A 20,098-nucleotide genomic window follows, 5' to 3' on the forward strand; every position below is an offset into this window, starting at 1 on the left:
ATAAACTTTATATTTATTAATTTTTACTCGGATCGTGTGCCTTACTGCGGGTTATCCGAAAATTTGGACTGGGCACTAGATATCTAGGAATCGTAGATTGTGAGTCTCGATCGAGTTAAATATTTTCTTTCCATTCCATCACAGATCTAGGGACAGGTTCCTGGAGTCGAGCCAACAGATTGAGGCGCTGGTGGAACGGTTCGCTCGCGAAACACCGATCCCCGAGGCACCGATCAATCCAATCGGCAGTGGAAAGATCCCGCTGGCATACGGTAAACCGGGAGAGCTGAAGGTTTGGGGAATCCTTTATCTGTAAGTATCTTTGGTCACGAACGGTCTCGTTTGCGGTGCTAGTACTGAATTGCTTGCCTTCTATTCGCCATTAGACGATTGCTTGCTGCTACCTTCTCCTGTGGTTATGCAGGAATGAAGGCACTCTTTCTGCGTCTGCTTGCACTTCCGGCAACGATGGGATTGCTGTGGCTGTTCTACGGTCAAATCGGTGACGATTCCCATGGGTTCTTCAGTAAAAGTGGTCTGATCATGAATGTACTTGCACTAAGCTACGGTGTAGGCATCTGGGCAACGATCTCACTGTGTAAGTGTGACACATACATGGTTTCAGATTCGGGAAAAAATATCCTTTACTAACCCCCGCTTGCGTGTATTACAGTTCCACCGTGGAGAAAACGATTCTGCCAGGAGTATGCAGAAGGACTGTACACCGGTGCGACGATGCTGATAGCGTACAACGTGGTCTCGATACCGTTTTCGTTCATTTCATCGGCCGCTGCGGCATGTGCACTGTATCCGCTAGTGCTGGATCCCTCGACCCCGGATGGTATGACGTTCATGTATCTGCTGGTCGCTATATGGACCAGTTTCATGCTTGCCGAACAGCTGTGTATCATGTTCCTGTTGGTGATGAAGTCGCAGCTCAATGCGGCCATTGCCGTTTCGTACATTCTCATCGTCTGTCTGTCGTTGGCCAGCGGTACAATCAGGTACGTTCCGTTGAGATTACAAAAGAAAGAAGAGTACTCTCATGACCTTTGTGCAATTCCTCGTTTTTAGGTCTTCCAAGGGATTGCCAGGATGGCTGCAGGATAACGCCAAGGGTGTCCATACAAAGTACGCTAGTTCTCTGCTCCATACGGCCTCGTTTTTGGGACGTAAAATGAATTGCACACCAGCAACCGGTATCACATGTCCTACGCCGGCCGATTTCCTGCTGGATCGTATTGGCCACCCGAATGCCCAGGAGACGACCGATATTGCCGCTAGTGTTGCGTTTGCGCTGGGACTCTGCGCCTTTAATATGATTCTGTATCTGCTGCCGATGCCGCGTTTCGTACGCCGGAAGTTTCGCGAATAGAGAAACTGGCGCTTAGGAGTTTGGAGCGAATTTTAATATTAATTTATAAAAGTATTACTTAACTTTCCCGGTGGGACGAATGACCGAAATAAAATCCTTTTAAACTTCGTATTCTGGACCTTCAATGCGTACGTTGCGTGGTAAAAAAGAGATAAGCTTTCAGGAAACATTAATGTAGCATTGATCTATCCGATAATCAACCGAATACTGGGTCGACCTGGACGCTACACACGAGCGACAGTCCTTCCGATCCCCCGGATCTCGTCGGCGCATTTCTGTGCCCCCTGCAGATGATTGGTTCCCACAGCGTTGCAAAAGGGTTTAGAATCCTTTTTCGTTGTTCCTGCGCCTTTTTGGGGATTATTGGGGAGTTGTTCGAGCAAAATATGAAGACATCGAGCAAAAAACGGCCAAATCGAAACAAAATCAATCGCGGAACTTCTCGTTTTTTCCTGTAGGAGGCGCTGTTTTATTTTTTCTCGCTTACTTGTGTACAAATTAGCATACAAGTTTTTGTTTTGCTTGAAATATTTTGCGGTATTTTTCTTTTCTATCTTTTTTCTCGCTCACACTTGTGTGCGAAAGCAGGAGAGGTTCATTTCATCATTTTTTAAAAAATTTTGGCCATATTTTTTATTTTTTCCACTTAGTAAACTTCACTTAGTCGTACACTGTGTATAAACTATCTTACTAGAAGCCATTTTCTATCAATATCTTCTAAACGGCACTTACCAACGGCACCAATATTGCAAGAAGAACAAGCTGCTGTTCATAAATTTCACCATTTTATCGTTCTTCCAGGATAGGATGCAGCATTCCCGACGCCAGAGGGCCAAGTGCCAATTCGTTATCATTCCTTTCTCGCCTAGTTATAGCCACCGCCAGAAGCGAGAAGCGTGTGGTGCCTTACCGGTAACTGGGAGTTCTACCTGCAAATGATGATGCCGAAGCGTGAAAATGTGTGAACTCCTTCACACCCAAAGTGTCCCCCGAGGTCCAGCACGGAACGGAATCGCGATCATTAAACATTTTAATTGCCCCGGCAACGAACCCGGCAGCCTGCAGGGCCAGGGTGTGATCCGTGATCGTTCCTCTTTTTCCAGGTTACCGAGATCACATCACACCGGAATGATTTCCAAGCCCCAAGCGTGGCGCGAAGTGGCGCTGTACGTGTGATCCAAGTGCGACAGCGCACCGAAGGTCAACCGCCGCCTGTGCGTTTGGTGCAGGAATATTCGGTTTTACGGTTCAATCCCTCACCAACCCTGCACACCACACCAACCACGAAAAACAATAAAGAAAAGCAAAGCACCCCTCCCAAGAACGCAGGACGCAGGACGACGACAATCACTCGGGGCAGTTGTCGTTGCAGCCGCTGCACGAACGCCGGCGTGCCGGCCGGATGTCGAATGTCGCAGATGAAATAAAAATCGCGAGAAACGGGCGAAAAAATAAAAAAATAAAAATAAAATATGCTAGTCCACGAATCGGGGGGCGGCGCGGACCGTACCATCGATCGAAGACCGATCGAACGACACGCTGATGATGATGACGACGACGATCGCTCGCTCGCTAGCAAGCGGAAAACCATGGAACGCTCCTTCGTTGCCTTTGCCCGTGGCTGCAGCAACCCCAAAGACAATCGGACGCGGAATCGGGCGGGCAGCCTTAATTGATAATCTTATGATATGTTATTTTCTCTTCGTATTTATGCTCCGATCGTGACATCTTAAAAGGTATCATTTAATTTAATCCGAGCACCACCAGCGTCTCACTCTCTCTCTCTCTGCTTCTTTCTCCCTCTCTCTGTCGTGCCATTTGCTTTCCGGCCATGGAAATGTGCCATCGGCCGATGCATCAATAGCCCTATCAGCCAGCCATGTCCATGTGTCTGTGTGTGTATATGTTGTGTTCAAGCAACAACGTTTCCCAGCCCCAAACGTCGCTGCGCTGTGTGAGAATGAGGTGCAAAAAGTGTAATAAATATGGCAGCCAACGTGATGCAGTCGAGGTCTGAAGGTGAAGGTGTGTGGGGAGGGCAAGGATTGATCGGCAAGCAGGGGGGGTGAGAGTGTGCGGGATTTCGTGGGATTATCGGGAATCATCATATTCCGCGATAGCGAACGGTAGCGCTTCGTCTCGTCTCGACGACGATGCTCGGATGTGGCTTCCGCACTTGAGTGCACCACGAATTGGCGACCACGGCAGGACCGGGGACCGGTGTCGCGGTCGCGAAGTGGCCGCGAAAGCAACATAATTGAGGAGTCGGGGCGTTGGATGCGTACTGCGTGTGGACGCCGTCGTGGACATCGAGATCGAGGCAGATAGGCTCGCGTCGCACTAATGAAGCTTCACGGTGATACCGCTTGGCGACTGTCAATCCGGACGGGACATCGGAGTGTACGACAATTGTGGGCTCGCTGTCGTACACCTCGATGCTACCCGATGCTCCTCGATGATACAATGAGCGTGGTGCGTTCGTCGAGTTTTGTGGACAATTTCTGTGAATTAACTTAAGATTTTTTTTTACTGTTTATGCATCGTATTCGATAATATTATTTTGGTCACAAAAAACACTCATTAACCGCAAAATAAACATTATTTTTACGATCTCCACAGCAAGTAATGCTTCTTTTTCCGTTTCCAATGCTTTATGCTACCACAACACATAGTGACGAACACTGTGCGCCACAGGACCACACACTCAATGTATGCTTTCGACGCACAACGTCACCTCCCAAGAGGAAGGGCCAGAACGCAGAACGTTGATTTAATCGCCGCGCGCTGAGCTGGTGCTCTGCGCCACTCCGACCGATCAGACCGTGTCAGTGTCACGCTCGAGCACAACGAGCAAACCAATTGGCAGCACATGGCGGAACGATCGATACGATCATTCATTAAATTATTGAAAAATCATTGCCACCCGATCGGGGAGGCTCATCGAAATTCGGTATAAAGACCGCCTTGATGCTCGCCTTGATCCGATCGCTGTCGGGCGCTGTTCCTCCCAGAAAACCCGAGCAAGAATGCTCGCCGATCGATCCTCCCGGTGGCCTAATGTGGCACTTTCTCGCCACCCGCGAGATGGATGTTTCCTTCCAACACTGCTGATGCTGAAGACGACACGGACGGCACACATTCATATGCTAATTGTAAGCAGCGCAGCAAACGCTCACCATCCTCACCTCACGCCGCGATCGCCGCGCCGCGCCGCGCTTGTCGTTAAATTAAAACAAAACACTTTGTCCAACGACGACATAACTCATAATTGAAATGCGATACGCTTTTGGCTGCGGCTGGCGAGGAGGAGGAGGATGAGGCGGCGCAAAGGGAAGACAAGACGGCGCGTGCCACTCGACGCCACGCTTGAAGCGCTCCATCCTTAAGGCTTGACTAGCAGCGTGTGCTGCTACCCTGGGGGCAGGAGGTAGACTCGAGTGAAATTTGAGTAGCTAAATCGCGTGCCGGCACGAGCGCACGAGGGCAGGAAGGAAAAGTCCGAAATCGATTACCGCTATCACTAAACGCAACACTAAACGGTTGGTGGTAATGAACGCCGAGGCAACTGTTCAGCGCCGTGCCGCGTTTTCGGAGGTGAAGGGGTTTTATGGGCGAGGAAGGGCCGCTTGAAGTCGCTTCAAAGGCATGAAAGGCTAAAACATGAGTGATGGGTGGTTTCGGAGATCTCGGAGAGCGATAAGGAGCATCCACAGGGACCACGGAAGGACGGAATTTTGGGTGGGATTGATTGGTGGTGCTGGTGCAGGGGTAGAGGCGGGGGTATTATTAATCGCGAAGCATTTCTGGCGATGCCAATTCCTTACGCAACTCCCGAAGACGTTTCGGCAACAATAGCATATAGCAGGCATTAGTCATCTTCCTAATTTCCCTTTTTTCGGTTGCATAGTTTGCGGGAAAGGGGAATCGTATGCTTAATAATGCAATTAAGAAAAAGTGACGTTTTACTCTTATCTCAGATAGGGGCAGATGGAATGGCAGCCAAAAGAACTATAGCATGCATTCATTATTTGCTATTAAATCCTTCAACTTTAAAATGAAAATATTATTTAACCATGTGTAGTATGCTGTGGTAGCTATGTGTATCACTACCTAGTTACCAATAAAACGTAGTTACCAATGCGTTAATTAGTAATGCGATACATAAAATTTTTCAGTCTTCTGGGTTACCTCAACAAGGGTGCATGTGTTTTTGTGGAACTGTTCTGTGTGAATAATTAACAGTTGTAAGAGTGTTTCCTCTGTTTAGTCGTGTCTGCTGCGAGAAAAAAATTACAAAAATTCGACCCTATACTCTTGGATAGGAATTTCTCGAATTTTAAGTGAGTAAACTCATCTTTTTTGATGGCGCTAGCCGTAAAAACTATACTCAACTAGCAGAAATATCTTTTTTTCAAAGTGTCTTACGTCTAGTTTTGGACCTAAAATAGAGCATTTGTTTTTGCGCTTCAACGGATAAAGAAACCATTTCCAGCATCTAATTTGCTGATCGTGATTTTTTTTTTCATTAAATCCAAATACTGTATCTTTCCCTTTTTTTTTGGTCTAAATGTGGATAGCTTTGTGGAAAGGATAGTGAAATATTCTAGGAAAAAACATGATTTTTTATTGAGAAAACAATTTTCTTTAAGGGGGGGGGGGGGGGGGGGCTTTGGTTATTTCGGGTCAAAAACAGGCTTACTTTTGACGATTTTTAGTGAAGAAACCGTTTATTTTTATTTTTTTCAAGTGAATGGCATATCGAAATACAGCTTTTCAAGAATATTTGGTGCTATTTTGGGGAAGATTTGATCTAAATTACATTCATGGCATCCAATCTAGAAAGGCAAGTTGGCAAAAATGTACTTTTTGCGGTGCCCATCGTAGCCACGTGCTGGGTCATCAAAAATATACAAATGAATATTCTTTTGTTAGATTATAAGTTTATCCAGGTAGCCTCGTCGAGTTTTTGTTGAATTTCCAATTTTTAGATTTTTGGCAGATTTTTGAAGTTGAAAAAGTGCTGCTTTTTTCGATATTGCCCCAAAAAACGACACTTTACATAATTAAAAAAATTATTTAAAAAAAATATACCTTTTTATAAAATCTTGACGGGGATACCTGGTAAATAGTGTTCAGATTATGTGTTCAAATTTTCAAATCGACCGGTCCAGTAGTTTGGAAGCTACGATGGGCACCGACTTTGAAAACGCAGGTTTTAGGGATCGCGATTCAAAGATGCGAGATGCTGTGAGCCTTGTATGAAAGGCGGATTTTCAAAAATCAATATCTTTGTCTGTTGGGCTTCGATTGATCCCAAAATTTTACACAATACTCTTGAAAGGATAAGCACTCATAAAAAAATGTAAAAAAGAAATGCGAAGCATTAAAATAAAATACCGAAGCCCCCCCTTAACTAAACAGGCCTGATAACCGTTCTAGCCTCGGTTATTAACTGTCCACGGTTACTCCGATCATCCTGCAACCAAACGATTGGGATAAGTCACCGCCTTCTTCAACCTCTAGTACCACTGCAAATACTTTTGACACATTTACAAGGTACATTTACATTTATTAACACAAAAATTGCCATTTTACTTTGCGGCAATAAGATGCCGACTGTCGCTGTTGCTGGCCTTTTATCGCCGCATTTGAGGCTAATCCATCCACTGGCATGTTCTCCATCCTCCTCCCATCATACAGCACCAGGGTGACTTATGTAAATTGAATCCGGGATTAGGACTGCGCGGAATGCTCCGTCGGTTGCATCAACCTGTCGAAGCAGCGGATCACCGCGTACGCCGCGTACGCGCAGTGCCATAAATGATCGAATTCCCATTTCTGTTCATAAAGCCACAGCCACTCTGTCGACCTCCTTCCCCCGTGAGGGGAGGCAGACAGGCAGGTACAGGAGTGCGTGTACGCCCGACCGTGGAATGCAACCAGCAGCGGCGGGGGGTTTATGGTGTGCATAATTTTCCTTTTTATAGGTTAGAAGGAGCGAGGACCGTTCTGTGGCCGCTTAAGACGCAATAAAAAGCGATCGGCGACCAACGGGAGAGATGAGAGGGTCCATGCATCTTGTGGGTCCGCGACGCGACGCGACGCTGGAACGGCATCGCATGGCAAGCAATGATCAACAACAAGCAAATTTAGTTCAGTCAACCGGCCAGGTCGACCTTACTCCTCCCTCGCCTCCCCTTCCTCCCTCCTCGGGGGGCACGTAACTGGACCACCGGATGATGCTGATGAGCGGCTTGAACTTCCGAAGAAGCGCGTTCCCTGGGGTTGAGGCAAACGCGGAGGGGGGAAGGGGTGGAAAAAAGAAAAAGGAAAAAAGAGCCGCCGTTTGACCGGCCATGTCTTGCCATGCGTTTGTCGTACCTTGCCCTGCCCAGCTTGACGGGGTGCCAACCCGCCCTCCTCCCTCCCCCCTGCCCCTGACCCTGCTCCATCGCCTGATACGCCGGCAAACGATTAAATTCATGTTTTATTTACATTTGGCTCGCCGTTCGGCTGTCGGCCACAGGGTCTGCCCGGTAGGTGTACGCCAAGCCGATTCAATGAATCGTAAGACCCCCTGCCACCCAGACCCCACCGGGAGAGGGGGGCTCCCTTTTGCGGAGGGGTCTCCCGTTCGTCCTGTCGCCGGATGGGCGACGCATGGAACCCCCCAAAAACGCCTTGAAGTGAAGCCTCTTCCTTTTCCTCCACTTCTTCTATTTGTTCGTTCTCTGCGTCGTTGTTTGCGGAACCGGATTGCGATCGCGGGTTGTGTTCGCGATCGATTCGAATCAGTTATCGCATGTAAATTTGACATAACCATTCCGGGAGGCCCCGGGCGGCCCTGGCCGTGGCGTCAGCCAACCCCCGCCCCGTCCTCAACCACATCAACAGAACGACGCCAGCTGCGCCTGGCCAGGCCAGAACAGACGGTACAGGTTGCTTTCTCCGGCGATTTGCGGTTTTTCGGGGGAGGTTTTAACGGCGAGGTTTTTTGGGGCGGGGGGGTTTCTTTACACTTTTTTATGGTTTCTTTTATTTTGCGAAAAGAATATTCCGCTGCGTGGCTCCAGCAGAGAAATGATTCATACCTACGGGTCATACCAGCGTTGTGCTAGTGCTTTTTTTTTTTTTTGGTGTGCGCCATTAATTTACTTGAGATAAAAGAACGGTTTTGCACCCTGCAGCTGGCCTTTTTCATTTGGTATTTGGAATTTCCCCTCCCATGAACAGCATGCAATCTCCATTGTGCGTTATCCGGAGGTGAACCGATTGAAAACATTGAGCTTTGAGGTCATTTGAACCGCGTGGCCAATGCAACAACAACAACAACAACAACGAACGCAAACGGATAACACGATTTGCAAATCGAAACGTTTCGAAACATCATCGAAATCTTCATCGCAAGTTGATTCCAGGCATCGCGCATCGGGAACGGTGGCAGCATACCACCCAGTGTACCGGGCAATCGATGGCGGCGGTCTAGGCGGGCTTCAATTAGCTCTGCACACTCTCGCACACAGCACTGCCGATGACGATGACGACGACGCCGGATGGTTACGTTGCCGCAGCATAACAACACAAATCATCGTGCGCTCCATGATTAATTAATGATTAGAGCTGTTCGCACCCCCTTTTTCCCGTTCGGTACAACCAACCTCTCCGATCAAAGCAGCAACAAAGCGCACGGGTTGCGACGGCGAAAGGATAAGCCACACAAACAGCAACACACACACTCACACGGGGGCGCGCGCGCTCGGCGGCGGCAGGCCGGCCCTTTTGTGCTTTGCGTGACGTGCGTTAAATTTATGGCCCATCACCAATCGATGTGCAATGTGCAATTGGATGCATTTTGCATCCGTTCGAAGGACGCACCGCCGTACACGTGCGTGCATGCGTGTGTGTCCGTGTGTGTGTGTGTTTGTGTCGGTGCCCCATTAAATCATACGGCATCGCGCGGCATCGTTCACCTCCGATTTGCCCTGGCTGTTGCCTTGGCCGCCCGTACGGTCGCCGCGTAACGTGTAACTAACGGTGCACGGTGGAGTACAAGGAACCGATCGTTGAAGGTTAGCCAGCCAGCTAGCTTATGCTGACTAGCTGGGGCTGATGGGGCCCCTAGTGAGTTGATGGGCCAGCTCTGATTTTGTGCCGGAGCATTACGCAAGATTTACAGCTGACCAGAATAGCAAAAACGTATCTTCTTCATTTGCAACACCTTCGAGGTGCCAGGGATTGCGGGACCCCGGTAACGATCGGTAACGGTGCATAATGCTGCACCATCACCGCGGTGCATCAGCTTCGAGCGACATTGAGACGGAATGGAATTGCTGCGACTGCTGCTGTTGCTGCTGTTGCTGCTGCTACTGCTTCACGAATCAATTTCTAAACGAAAATTGCATTTGCAGCGCAGTTTGTGTGTCGCTTGTTGGTCAGTTAGCTTGTTGGTCTTTTGAACTCATTTTGAAGAGCCATTTGTGTCAGCAGTGTCATCGGTGAAATATTAGCTTTTTGGTGTGCAATATATTTATATAGATCGGTGGAGCAAAGGCTATAGAGTACGATTATAGAGAAAGATGAGAAGAAGAAAGGCAATTACTTCATTTTACATTATTAACAGTGACAGTTTGATCATTCAATCCAACTAACATAATAGAAATACTGTTTAGTGTCAGGACTGACAATCAGCAAGGATTGGACGTATTAATCTGCATTTTAGAATATAAATGAACCACATTACAGTTTGCAACTTGTATCACTTTATACCAGGTATACGATTTAGCGAAATTTATGTAGCTAGTTTAGTCCTTTTAGAAAAGTAAAATATGTTTTTATCCATGCATTTTCACCGCTTCATTAATCCATCACTTTGGGTTGAATATCGATCGCACTCAAAATGGAAACGTGTCTATAAAACATATCAAAAGCATTTGCTACCGAATTATTGGTCGAAAGACACGACCACAGTTTATCGATTCTTATACCATCTGGAATCAATTTCACCGATACAGCTTTGTATTTTTGTTCCTCAATCAATTTCGAAACGATAACGAGCGCTACACAAATCTGTAAAGCAATGGAATGGATGAAAATCTAAACATTGTTCACACCCGGATTGATCATCAGACCTGATCTACGCCCGTTAAGTGCTTACTGCCTTACATACACACATATACACACCACAATAGTCCAAATGCAATATTGAATAACGTATGAATAGGGAAGGAAGGAATCCTTAAACCTCTTTTTGTGACTATTTTCCTTCCAATCATTGCTTCCCCATCTTAACAGATAACCTTCTTCTGTCAATCCAATCGAATCCAAAGCCCGCTTCGATCCATTAGCACCACCACCACCACCACCACCACCACCACCACCACCACCACCACCACCACCACCACCACCACCACCACCACCACGACACCACAACACCATTAGATCGAATCAGTTTGAGATTGAAGTTGGCTTTTGTTATTACCGAAAAGGATACGCCAGCCACGCGGCAAAATAGCGAAACGATCCACACGTACGAACAATTCCAAAGACTTCCGTCTGTCATCCTGACCACAAAAAAAAAAATGACCACAATCCCCCCCTAACAAGCCCTAAGGGGTCTCCCTTGGGGCGTGTGCCATGTAGCGATCAGGAGGATCGAACAATGCAACGCGTAACAATCGCGTCGCGGCCAAACTCCCGGCAATCTTCGAGCTGTCCATCCTTGACTAGCAGCGCGCGATGACTGGTGGAAATCGCGTCGCGATCGCCGTTACCGCCGGAATCGAGACATCAAATCGGCCATTCATAATCTTATTATCGAGCCAACAGGGAAATACACATTCAGAAGCATAATATTAATAGAAAGCTTTCCCGGGGGACTACCGGGCGGCACTGACGGAAGCTGAAACCGTCGCCGATCCGATCCGATCCGATCCAATCCAATCCGTCACAATCTGCGCTTCGCGTTCGACGATCGATCCGACGAAATTGTTGTTGTTAGAAGCCCGCTTCAATCAAAGGTATTTGAATCCCTTTCTCGTCGATATCGTCGTCGTCGTCGTCGATGCATCAAGCGAGCGATCGTTGAGACCTCAATCAACCTCAGCCGCCCGTTCGATAGGGCCGGGCGGTTGGCTCGCGATTCAATATAAACATCAAGCCTCGCGGTGGCCACGGTAGCCAGCCAGCCAGCCCAAGGGCTACCGACCGTCCGTGGCGTGGCTCTCGGCAACTGGCGTTTGTTAGCTCGTGGTCCCGTGGCCTCCAACGAGCAGGGGTCTGAAGTGTTTGATATCCAAAGTCGCCCTCTCCCTCCCCATTTCCCTTCCCGGTTTCGACTTCCTTTCGGCAAATCTCACGCTCTGGTCTCTCGCGGTCAAGTGGACTCCCGGTGATTCAATAAGCGGAGCAATAGAAGCACAAGAATAAATAAAGCACAACCCCTTGGGGGCCCCAACTTATGCTTCGGCCGTTCGGCGAGCGATCGATTGAGTCGAGAGGGAGGCCACACACTGCTGCTGCTGCTGCTGCGCTACAACGGGCCTCTTTCATGCTGATGAATGAGTGATCTTATGTTTCGATGAGGACCGGGACCTCGACGCGGGGCCCGCGCGCGCGAGGTGCGAGGTCCGTGTGCTTTGTCAGTTTCTGGCTTCCGAAACGAACAACGAACACCATTCGGGAGCTTCGGCGGGGCGGGCCACACACGAACTTCACGGCAGGGAAAGAGCCAGTTTTTTCTTCCATTTTGTGGTTTTTGTTGATGTTGTTGTTGCTTCTGCTCTTGCTGCTGCTGCTGGTGCTGCTGGTTTTTTTTCGGGGGGTGCGCGTGGCAATCGACGCGCCCGTTTTCGCTATCTGATCGGTTCGATCGATCGGCATCGTATCGATGACCGAGACCGTACCGTGGAAGCAACCACAGAAGCGCAACACCCATTAAGCCACGAGCCGATGCCCAGCAGAAAGGTATCCAACGATCAATCGATCGATCGTTCGAGATGGGCCCCAACCGATAACTGCTAACGATGATGCTCGACATCAGCGAAATCGATTCCCTGTGTGTGTTTTTTTTTCGGGGGGAACTCTGCTTTTGTCGCTCCCGGAATTGATAGCATCCGGTCAGCATGGTGATTGTAGATGCCGGTCGAGGGAATGGGCCCGAAAAAGCGCGCGCCAGTTGGTGCCGTCAGGTTGAAGCGAAATGTCTCGTGATGGTGCGGGATGATAATCTGAGATCAGATTTAGAGGCAGTTCGATTTATCTTACTCAAGCGATATTCATGTAGCAGCAACAGCAGCAACAGGTGCGGTCTGGTGGAGGTTTGGTTCTCGAGACCCCCCTAGAGGGAGTGTCATGTGTGCCAGGCGTGACAAATGGTAATGTGGGAATAATTTGGTGAGGTTGAGAGTTCGTAAATCCGGCGAGAGGATAGGTTTATTTGTATAATGGGCATAATGGTCGTATGTATCGAGTGTCCGTGTCCGTGTGCTCGGTGGTCCCAAGGTCGATTTTGAGTGTAATCAATCCGTTCGATTACCACGTGCTGGCGCTGCTGGAGAGCGGAAATCTCTCCCAGTAAGAGGTGAATGTTTTTTTCGGAGTTTTTCGTAACTTATCAAGAATGCCGCTTAAGGTAATGTATCTGAAGGGGGGATTTACTGCAATGGCCAGGCGATTAGAATATACTACAAGATTCCATTGGTGTCGTCTGTACACTGTGGATACTGTTTCTTGAGCATTTGTAGCAGTATCTTCGTTTTCGAACAGAAAAGTCCTTGGATGATGAGGTAGCCCCGTCGAGTTTTCAAATAATTGTACACAACTCTTTTTATAGAGAAAAATCGTAAAAACCATCATTTATTCGTCCTAAAATTATGACATTGGAAATTCAACAAACATTGAACAGTGTTACCTTGGAAAAATTTCTATCTAACCAAAGAATATATATTTGCATATGTCAAATAATTCAGGACGGAGCTACTCCACAAAAACGACATGGTTTTGTTCACCAAATTGCGACTAAACCTTCTTTAAAAGTTGCAGTTGAATATAACATTTAGTTAAACAAAGTAATTTGATTGCTTTCGCTACTAAACATTTTCTAAAATTAGCCTGATTCTGGTTCGAATTAACGTACGATCAACAAATGGAACAACAGGCATATAAAAATGACTGTTCCAAATTAATCTTCAGTTCGGTTTTCGATTTTATAATTTTTAGTATCTGTATTTGGAGAAATATCATTTCATTATTTCCACATCAAGAAACTTCCCAAAAATCACGGACTCATCATAATGCAACAGTTCCAATTAACAGTCCATCTAAAGTTATTCCTATCATTTCAGAACCGCTCGTTTTGTTCCAAAATATCAATCTCTAGCCAAACGACAATCTTTCTCAGCTCTGGTCTGTTGCGTAACGCCGCCAAAAAGCAGACGACAGGAAGGCGACATTCAAAATTAATTGCGCTAATCACGATCTAATGGAATTATCGCCTAGACCGCTAAGGGTGTTGATGAACCATTGCTTCAAAATTAGCCAAACAAGCCGGACGCTAGATCATCACCATCATCATCATCATCATCATCGTCGTCGTCGTCGTCGTCGCCGTCGGTTCGGATCATTAACTCAAGGATCCAAAACTGATCGATTCAGGATCGATAGAAACCGCCGATAATTAGGTGGCTTTCCCGAAACCGATTTAAAATCTCTCGGCTAGCTTCTCGCCTATTCCACTGTCCTCTTTCCAGACGAACGTTACCGGATAGAACCGATAATCAGTTTGCATTTCAAATGCGAAGGTCCTCGGCCACCGGTTGGAATGCAAAGTGGGTTGAGATACTACCACGTCTGCTTGCCACAACCTGCCACCGACCTGCTTGTAAAAACGGTTTCCGGACAGGGACAATAAACACAAATTGGACACCAGTATTTGGCCGGCACTAATGATGGACCGAACACAGCAAATTGGAACCATTTTCCATCCCGAGTCCAAACCCGACTTCTGGTGTTTTGATGATTCGGTGTTTCGAGCGCGATAAATTGATCTTCTTCCCGGTCTCGCATACGCTTCAGCCATCAGCTGCCGTGAAAACGTGGAATGGCCACATCACCTCACGGGACTGGCCCATAAAACAAGTGTTTGCGCCGAGCTCTCGAGCGGTCTCGCGTCAAATTCGTGTGGCAAGCGATAAACGCGTGTAGCGGCACAGGATAAACTGGATTTTAATTTGTGAAATTCTGGATCGTCGCTCCCAAAACCAAAAAAAAAAGAAGAGGAGAACAAATAAAAAAATGTCCCCTGTCCTGGCGTTGGCAAATGCAAAACTCTGGCACCGCGAATGCCCGTCCTGCCCGGGCTGCCAGCATACTGATGAGACTGGGACTCGCCGGAGCCAAAGCGTATCTCAACGTATCGAACGCGTCATCGCCGGGCTGGCATCGCGATCTTGTAGCGATTGCTAATGACACAATTTTAATCGGATGTCACCCGCTAATGATCGAAATCAATCCCTCTCTCTTGCTCTCTCTTTTTCTTTCCTTCTCTCTCCAGAAGCCTGGAGAGCCTTGAAGGTTGATCGAGGTGCCTACTGGTTGACGCCTTGGCCGTAACGGTGGCAAACCGAAAGCGTCCGAGCGGAGGGTTGATTTCCAAGTCTCCAAATCCCGGGAATCGATTAAATGGCGGAAAATATGGGATCCAGCTTTTTTTCTTTCTTCGGGAAGCCGGTTGTTGTTGTTGTTGTTTTTTTGTGTGTGTGGATAATTTATCACCAACTGTGTTGGCCGAATGTTGGGTGCATCTTGGTGTGCATCCCGCCCCATCCCGGTTGGCATTGGTGAAGGCGCGAAGATTGGCCTCACTTCACGGGTGTCGAATGGTTTCTGTGCTGGTACCGTTCGTGCTCGTGCTCGAAAGACACGACAACCGGCCAGCAGAAGCATAACAACGATCGACAACCTCCCCTCGGTGAGCACCGGCACCGACCTCCGGGTGTTATCCAGTTCTTCACAGTTCGGGACGGGAGAAGGTCTCTTCCTCTCCCTCTCTCTCCCTCTCCGGGTTTGTCCGTTTTATCATCATCGTCGTTAATTAATTGTTTGTGTCGTATGGGGTTTTTGGTGGACGCTGCTGCTGCTGCTGTTGCTGCTGCTCCTGGAGGACGTTGTTGTGGTGTTTCGGATTCGGAAGCCGAAATAAAAAACAACATCTTTCCTCCCCCCCCGGAACACATTCGGGTTCCGGGGGAGGTATTGGGTGGCTATATGATTTGCATTTTACATTATTTCGTTAATGAAACGTGAAATTAACAAGACATTTTAACATTCCCTCCCTCCGTTTCCGGGTGCAGATGAGACGAAGGGAAGTGTCCGATCGGTGGGCGGGTCGATAATCACCTGGCGCCGATTTGGCCGCGCCTGCATTCCGATCCTCGGAGCTCCTGTGCAGTGCACGTGCACATGTGTGATAAGAAGCACAATGTAGCGAACGCTCGTGGTGCGTATGCCCTTGAGACAGGCGGGGAGCGATCGATGGAAGGGTCTCTCAAGGCTCCGGACGTTCCGCCAGTCCTCATCTCACCTTCCTTTAGTCACAATGTTAAGATTAATCGGTGGCAATATCTCATCGAGGGTAATTAATTTTGCTCCACGACGACCGCGACGAAGACGGTGAGCTCCTTCATGGTTTGCTTGGTCAATTCTTATGCTCAGCCACCGGTTGCGGTGTTCTAACCCCGGGTTGCGGTGCGCTGGACACCCAGCCGCGCCCTAGTGGGGGGTCTAGTGTGAGCAGTAGCCCTTCATTCCATCGGGATCCACGCCGTTGGATGCCCCCCGGTAAGGTGCGCGAGACTCATCCGCTGCGGTACAGTAGCACATGAGGGAACGCGGTGTAATGATGGCTGAGCGCAATGGCTGAGCGCAATAGCAGGCCATGCGTTGCGATCGCAACAGAAGTCATCCGGGTAGATCTCCGTGTCGCAGCGGCACAAGTCCTGGCCTCATTTCTCACCGGTATGGGCACAATTTATAATGCGGAACCATACGGAAGCCGATAACTATCGACATTTCTCCTGCGACAACTTAATTCATTATCTGGCTCGCGAGTTCTATGTAGGTTTCAGACGGACGGACCAATATGTGCACGGGTGTTGTTTGTTGGTGCATGTGGTGTGGTACTTCTTGGGAGTAATGGTCTGAACTATCTGTGGATGTGAACTAGAAGTGTTCTCGTGAAATGGAAGGGGACTAATTTGTTGAGATGAGGTGCCGCTATCAAAGGTAACTGGATTTTTCGTCTTTAGTTTTCACGAACTTGATCAGATGAAATGTAGAACAGGTCTTGAGAATTCTTGGAAAACTATACCAACAAGAATGTGAGGTAGTTAGACGGAAGTTGGTCAAGAACTAGTAATTCCTTCCTCAATAGAAAGAGAAAATAAACGTAAAACATGATGTATTTGATGCTTAAGCAGGCCAAACATGCGCAATATTTTCGGTCATTATCTGGGTTACTTGATTTCCTTTAGCTGGGAATCAGTATGCGAGATCTGCAAAAGGTCATGTTTCTGAAAATACGCCGAATAAATCAAAGTAATCTAGAATTTTAATCAATAATGCGCACTTTTTAGTTGAATGGAAATTAGAATCAGAAGTAAAAGGAAGACCTGCCTTAGAAGCAAAAAAGCGCACCACGAACATGCATAATTGAATACTTCTTCGTCTTAACGACAGCTCTACTTTGCTATGGCGACTTATGGTAGTTCAACATTGCGTTTACTCGCCACAATAATACTGAACTCTGGTACTACAACATTAATGGAAGTCGCTTACGTTAAGGGAGATTACAGCAGATACTGCACCAGAGGTATGGGAGCGAATAATATTCCCCAAAAAAAAAAACAAATGAAGTTGCTCGGTGAGCTTCACGTACGGTCACTACGTGCCCCAAAAAATTACGATCTTCAAGAGGCAAAGAAAGAATGAAGCATCACCAAGGACCATCAAGAAAGAGAGAGAGAAAGAGAGAGAGAGACAGTGGTTTCGTTCCGGTTGTCGCACAAGATGAGTTTCGTGGCGAGGAAATTGGACAGAAACATGATCAAGATTTCCCACCAAGCTCACCGGAGAAGATGCTCCGGACGTACACAGGGCACCACCGGTCGAGACGTGAGTGAAATTTAAAGCTCCTCCTCTGCCTCCTCTTCAAGCCGCCCTACGCTCCCGATTCGATCGCTCCGCTGGTGGTGACCGCGGAGCACGATTTCGGAGCCCAATTCAAGCACCGGTGTACGCGATGCGATCGCGTCACCTTCTGGCTGGCGCCTTCTGCTAACCACGGCGTGTGTGTGTGTGTGTGTGTGTGTGTCGGCGGTCTGTTTTGTGTCGCGGGTCCACATGTCCGGCCCGCGTTATCGCGCTCGCTTATCGTTGGCCGGCGATCTGCCTGACGTGCCACCCGGGACGCTGGTGGCGGCCCGTTTTTCGGTAGCCAGCGGCCAGGAGCAGCAGAAGCTCGTTGGTCACGTTCGTGAACTGGCGAGTGACCTGCATTCGGTAGCCAAAAAAAACCCAGAACCTTAATGAAGACATTCGTAAGTGCCGCAGACACGCAAAGACGGTTCGTTGAATACCGGAATCGACGGACGCGAACGAACTGGAACGACAACTCATCTACAATCTATTCTACTACTTCCTGACCCTTTATCCCAATTGGATCATCGTCGTGGGCTAGTCAATACACTCGATCTCGAGCAAGCAAGTAAATCGTGCGTTAATCCCTCCGCTAATATTTATTAGATTATTTCTTAATAATAAGCCCGGCAATACACATTAAACCTCATCAGCCGCACGAGAGGTGTGTTCGAACCCGCCAAACATCCGCACATCGGGCCTCTGGCTTTCATTCATCCACTCCATTGGAACACCCTCCACCCTCCCCCCCTAATCCGATCCCCTTTTACATCGTCCGGTCGGTCGGTCGGTCGGAAGAAAACGGCGACGTTGATGGTGGGATTCAATTATGGGAGCATAAATTATCATTACCAACAATCGAACATTATCGAGCGGTCCCCGCAAAGGCCAATGCGCAATGCATGGTCCCAGCGCATGGACATCGTTGTAGTTGTAGCGAGCAGTTCGCTTCTAGTCGGGCATCGGCAGGCGGACGGACAGGCGGATTGTCGAAGCAAAACGCTCGTTCGTGGATCAGGTCGGATCATCTTCTGTTGTGGTTGAATGGTTAGTGAGAAGAGAACATGGATTACACCGCCACCGACCATGGCGACGACGACGACGACGGAGAGGGTGCCTATTTGTGCCATCTTTGGAGTTCATTTGTATTCTCTCCGCACTGGCCAGTGTTCGGACCTGAATCAGACTGTGATGTTGCCCGGGCCAGGGCCTCCCTAAGGACCACTTAAAACCGGCTCATCTGGATCGCGTTTCTTCTTCATTTATTTCCAACCGAAGACTATGTTTATATCTTTATACGGACGCAGTTTCGCTTGCTGTCTGCCCGATTGTTTCTGCACAGTACCAGTAATGGCCACGATATGGAATTAAGAACCTAGTCTAAGGGTCTAGCAAACAGACAGTTGCTGTTGGGGCAAAGATTCTTCCATACGAGGCTTGATTCTTGTCGGTGTTCGGAGTCGTCACAAGCATACCTTGGAATGGAACCTGCATCCGATCGATGTCAGCAAATGCCGCATTGTGACATTGTGCGCGTTGCTTGATCGTCGTTCCTTCCAAAAAAAAAAACGAGCTGATCCTGGACATCCGCTCGCACACCGAATGGGAGCTAGTTAACATTGTGTGGTGCGCGTGTTACACAATCACCACCACAATTCCACCATCGAACGGCGCGTCGTCCGAGAAATGAATCATCGCGAGCAACATGCGCAACATTAAGCGCTTTTGTTGTCGAGCGTCCTGCAGAGCGACTTCTCCCGAGCTCGTTGCACATGACGCGTCGCGATGATCGCGAGCTGGTTGGCCTGCAATTCGTTACCGCACCAGATCGTACGCTTCATCACGTGATGCCTTCTTGTGTTTGTCTGTCGACCCGAAGCCAGAATGCTCCCGAAAGCAGGCTAACCGGGCCACAGGCACGGAATTATGTTTGTAAAATATGGTTTTTGCAGAACGCATTTCGACCTCCTGGCACTGCTGTGTTGCAGGATCTTTGTCGGAGGTACACCGGGTGCCCTTTTGGTGTCTTGCAAATTGTGGCCATTGCTGTGACCGTATTTCAGCAGCTGGCTCTTTCCTTCTGGGCTTGAAGAGGGCATGAGTAGGTGAGGTACACATACACTGTTTGTTAACAAACCACAACCATAACTCATTTTCTCACGTGTTCCCCTTTTGTAACAGAGACACGCGCGAACAGAGTGGACATTTCAGTGAAGCGGATTCAAAACAGACAGTAAATTTAGTTATTGTATTAAATGATACAGTATGTAAACGATTTTGATCGTTATCCAATTAAATTCGCTGAATGTGAAGCTGGAAAACGACCAGATCTACAATCTTGTTGACGCATATTAAGGATTAGTTTCAGGACTAGAACGTTGAGTCGCTTGTATGCTTGAACTTGCAGTTAGGTCGAACCAAAATCCTTTTTTTCAAAATCCTTCAACAAATAATCGGTTGCAGTTTTAATCAATTCTAATTCTTTACGATAGTCTCTAGAATTGTCGTCGTTTTATGTTTTTCGAAAAGTGG

General features: G+C 48.0%; 5 protein-coding genes across 5 annotated transcripts in view; 3 read left to right on the forward strand and 2 right to left on the reverse strand.

Annotated features, from left to right (window-relative positions):
- Positions 1-99, forward strand: part of LOC125947910 (uncharacterized) — an 8,920-nt gene extending 8,821 nt beyond the window's left edge. Inside the window, exon 2 of the mRNA XM_049673443.1 lies at positions 1-99. This exon is cut by the window's left edge and continues 2,259 nt beyond it. The gene's annotated coding sequence lies outside the window, so the exon portion shown is untranslated.
- The window catches only part of LOC125947931 (ATP-binding cassette sub-family G member 5), a 12,397-nt gene extending 10,909 nt beyond the window's left edge, over positions 1-1,488 (forward strand). Inside the window, exons 5-8 of the mRNA XM_049673495.1 lie at positions 145-312; positions 387-598; positions 674-1,004; positions 1,075-1,488. Of these exons, the coding sequence (XP_049529452.1) occupies positions 145-312; positions 387-598; positions 674-1,004; positions 1,075-1,375 (1,012 nt within the window). The 3' untranslated portion in view covers positions 1,376-1,488. The remainder of the gene's footprint in view (positions 1-144; positions 313-386; positions 599-673; positions 1,005-1,074) is intronic.
- LOC125947914 (ATP-binding cassette sub-family G member 5) overlaps positions 1-4,082 on the reverse strand; it is a 46,470-nt gene extending 42,388 nt beyond the window's left edge. The window contains exon 1 of the mRNA XM_049673451.1: positions 4,073-4,082. The gene's annotated coding sequence lies outside the window, so the exon portion shown is untranslated. The remainder of the gene's footprint in view (positions 1-4,072) is intronic.
- The window catches only part of LOC125947944 (atlastin), a 145,511-nt gene that overhangs the window by 73,197 nt on the left and 52,216 nt on the right, over positions 1-20,098 (forward strand). The gene's annotated exons all lie outside the window — the stretch shown is intronic.
- The window catches only part of LOC125947999 (protein D3-like), a 348,887-nt gene that overhangs the window by 45,154 nt on the left and 283,635 nt on the right, over positions 1-20,098 (reverse strand). The gene's annotated exons all lie outside the window — the stretch shown is intronic.

The sequence above is a fragment of the Anopheles darlingi genome, chromosome 2 (assembly GCF_943734745.1).
Source record: "Anopheles darlingi chromosome 2, idAnoDarlMG_H_01, whole genome shotgun sequence".
Classification (NCBI taxonomy): domain Eukaryota; kingdom Metazoa; phylum Arthropoda; class Insecta; order Diptera; family Culicidae; genus Anopheles; species Anopheles darlingi.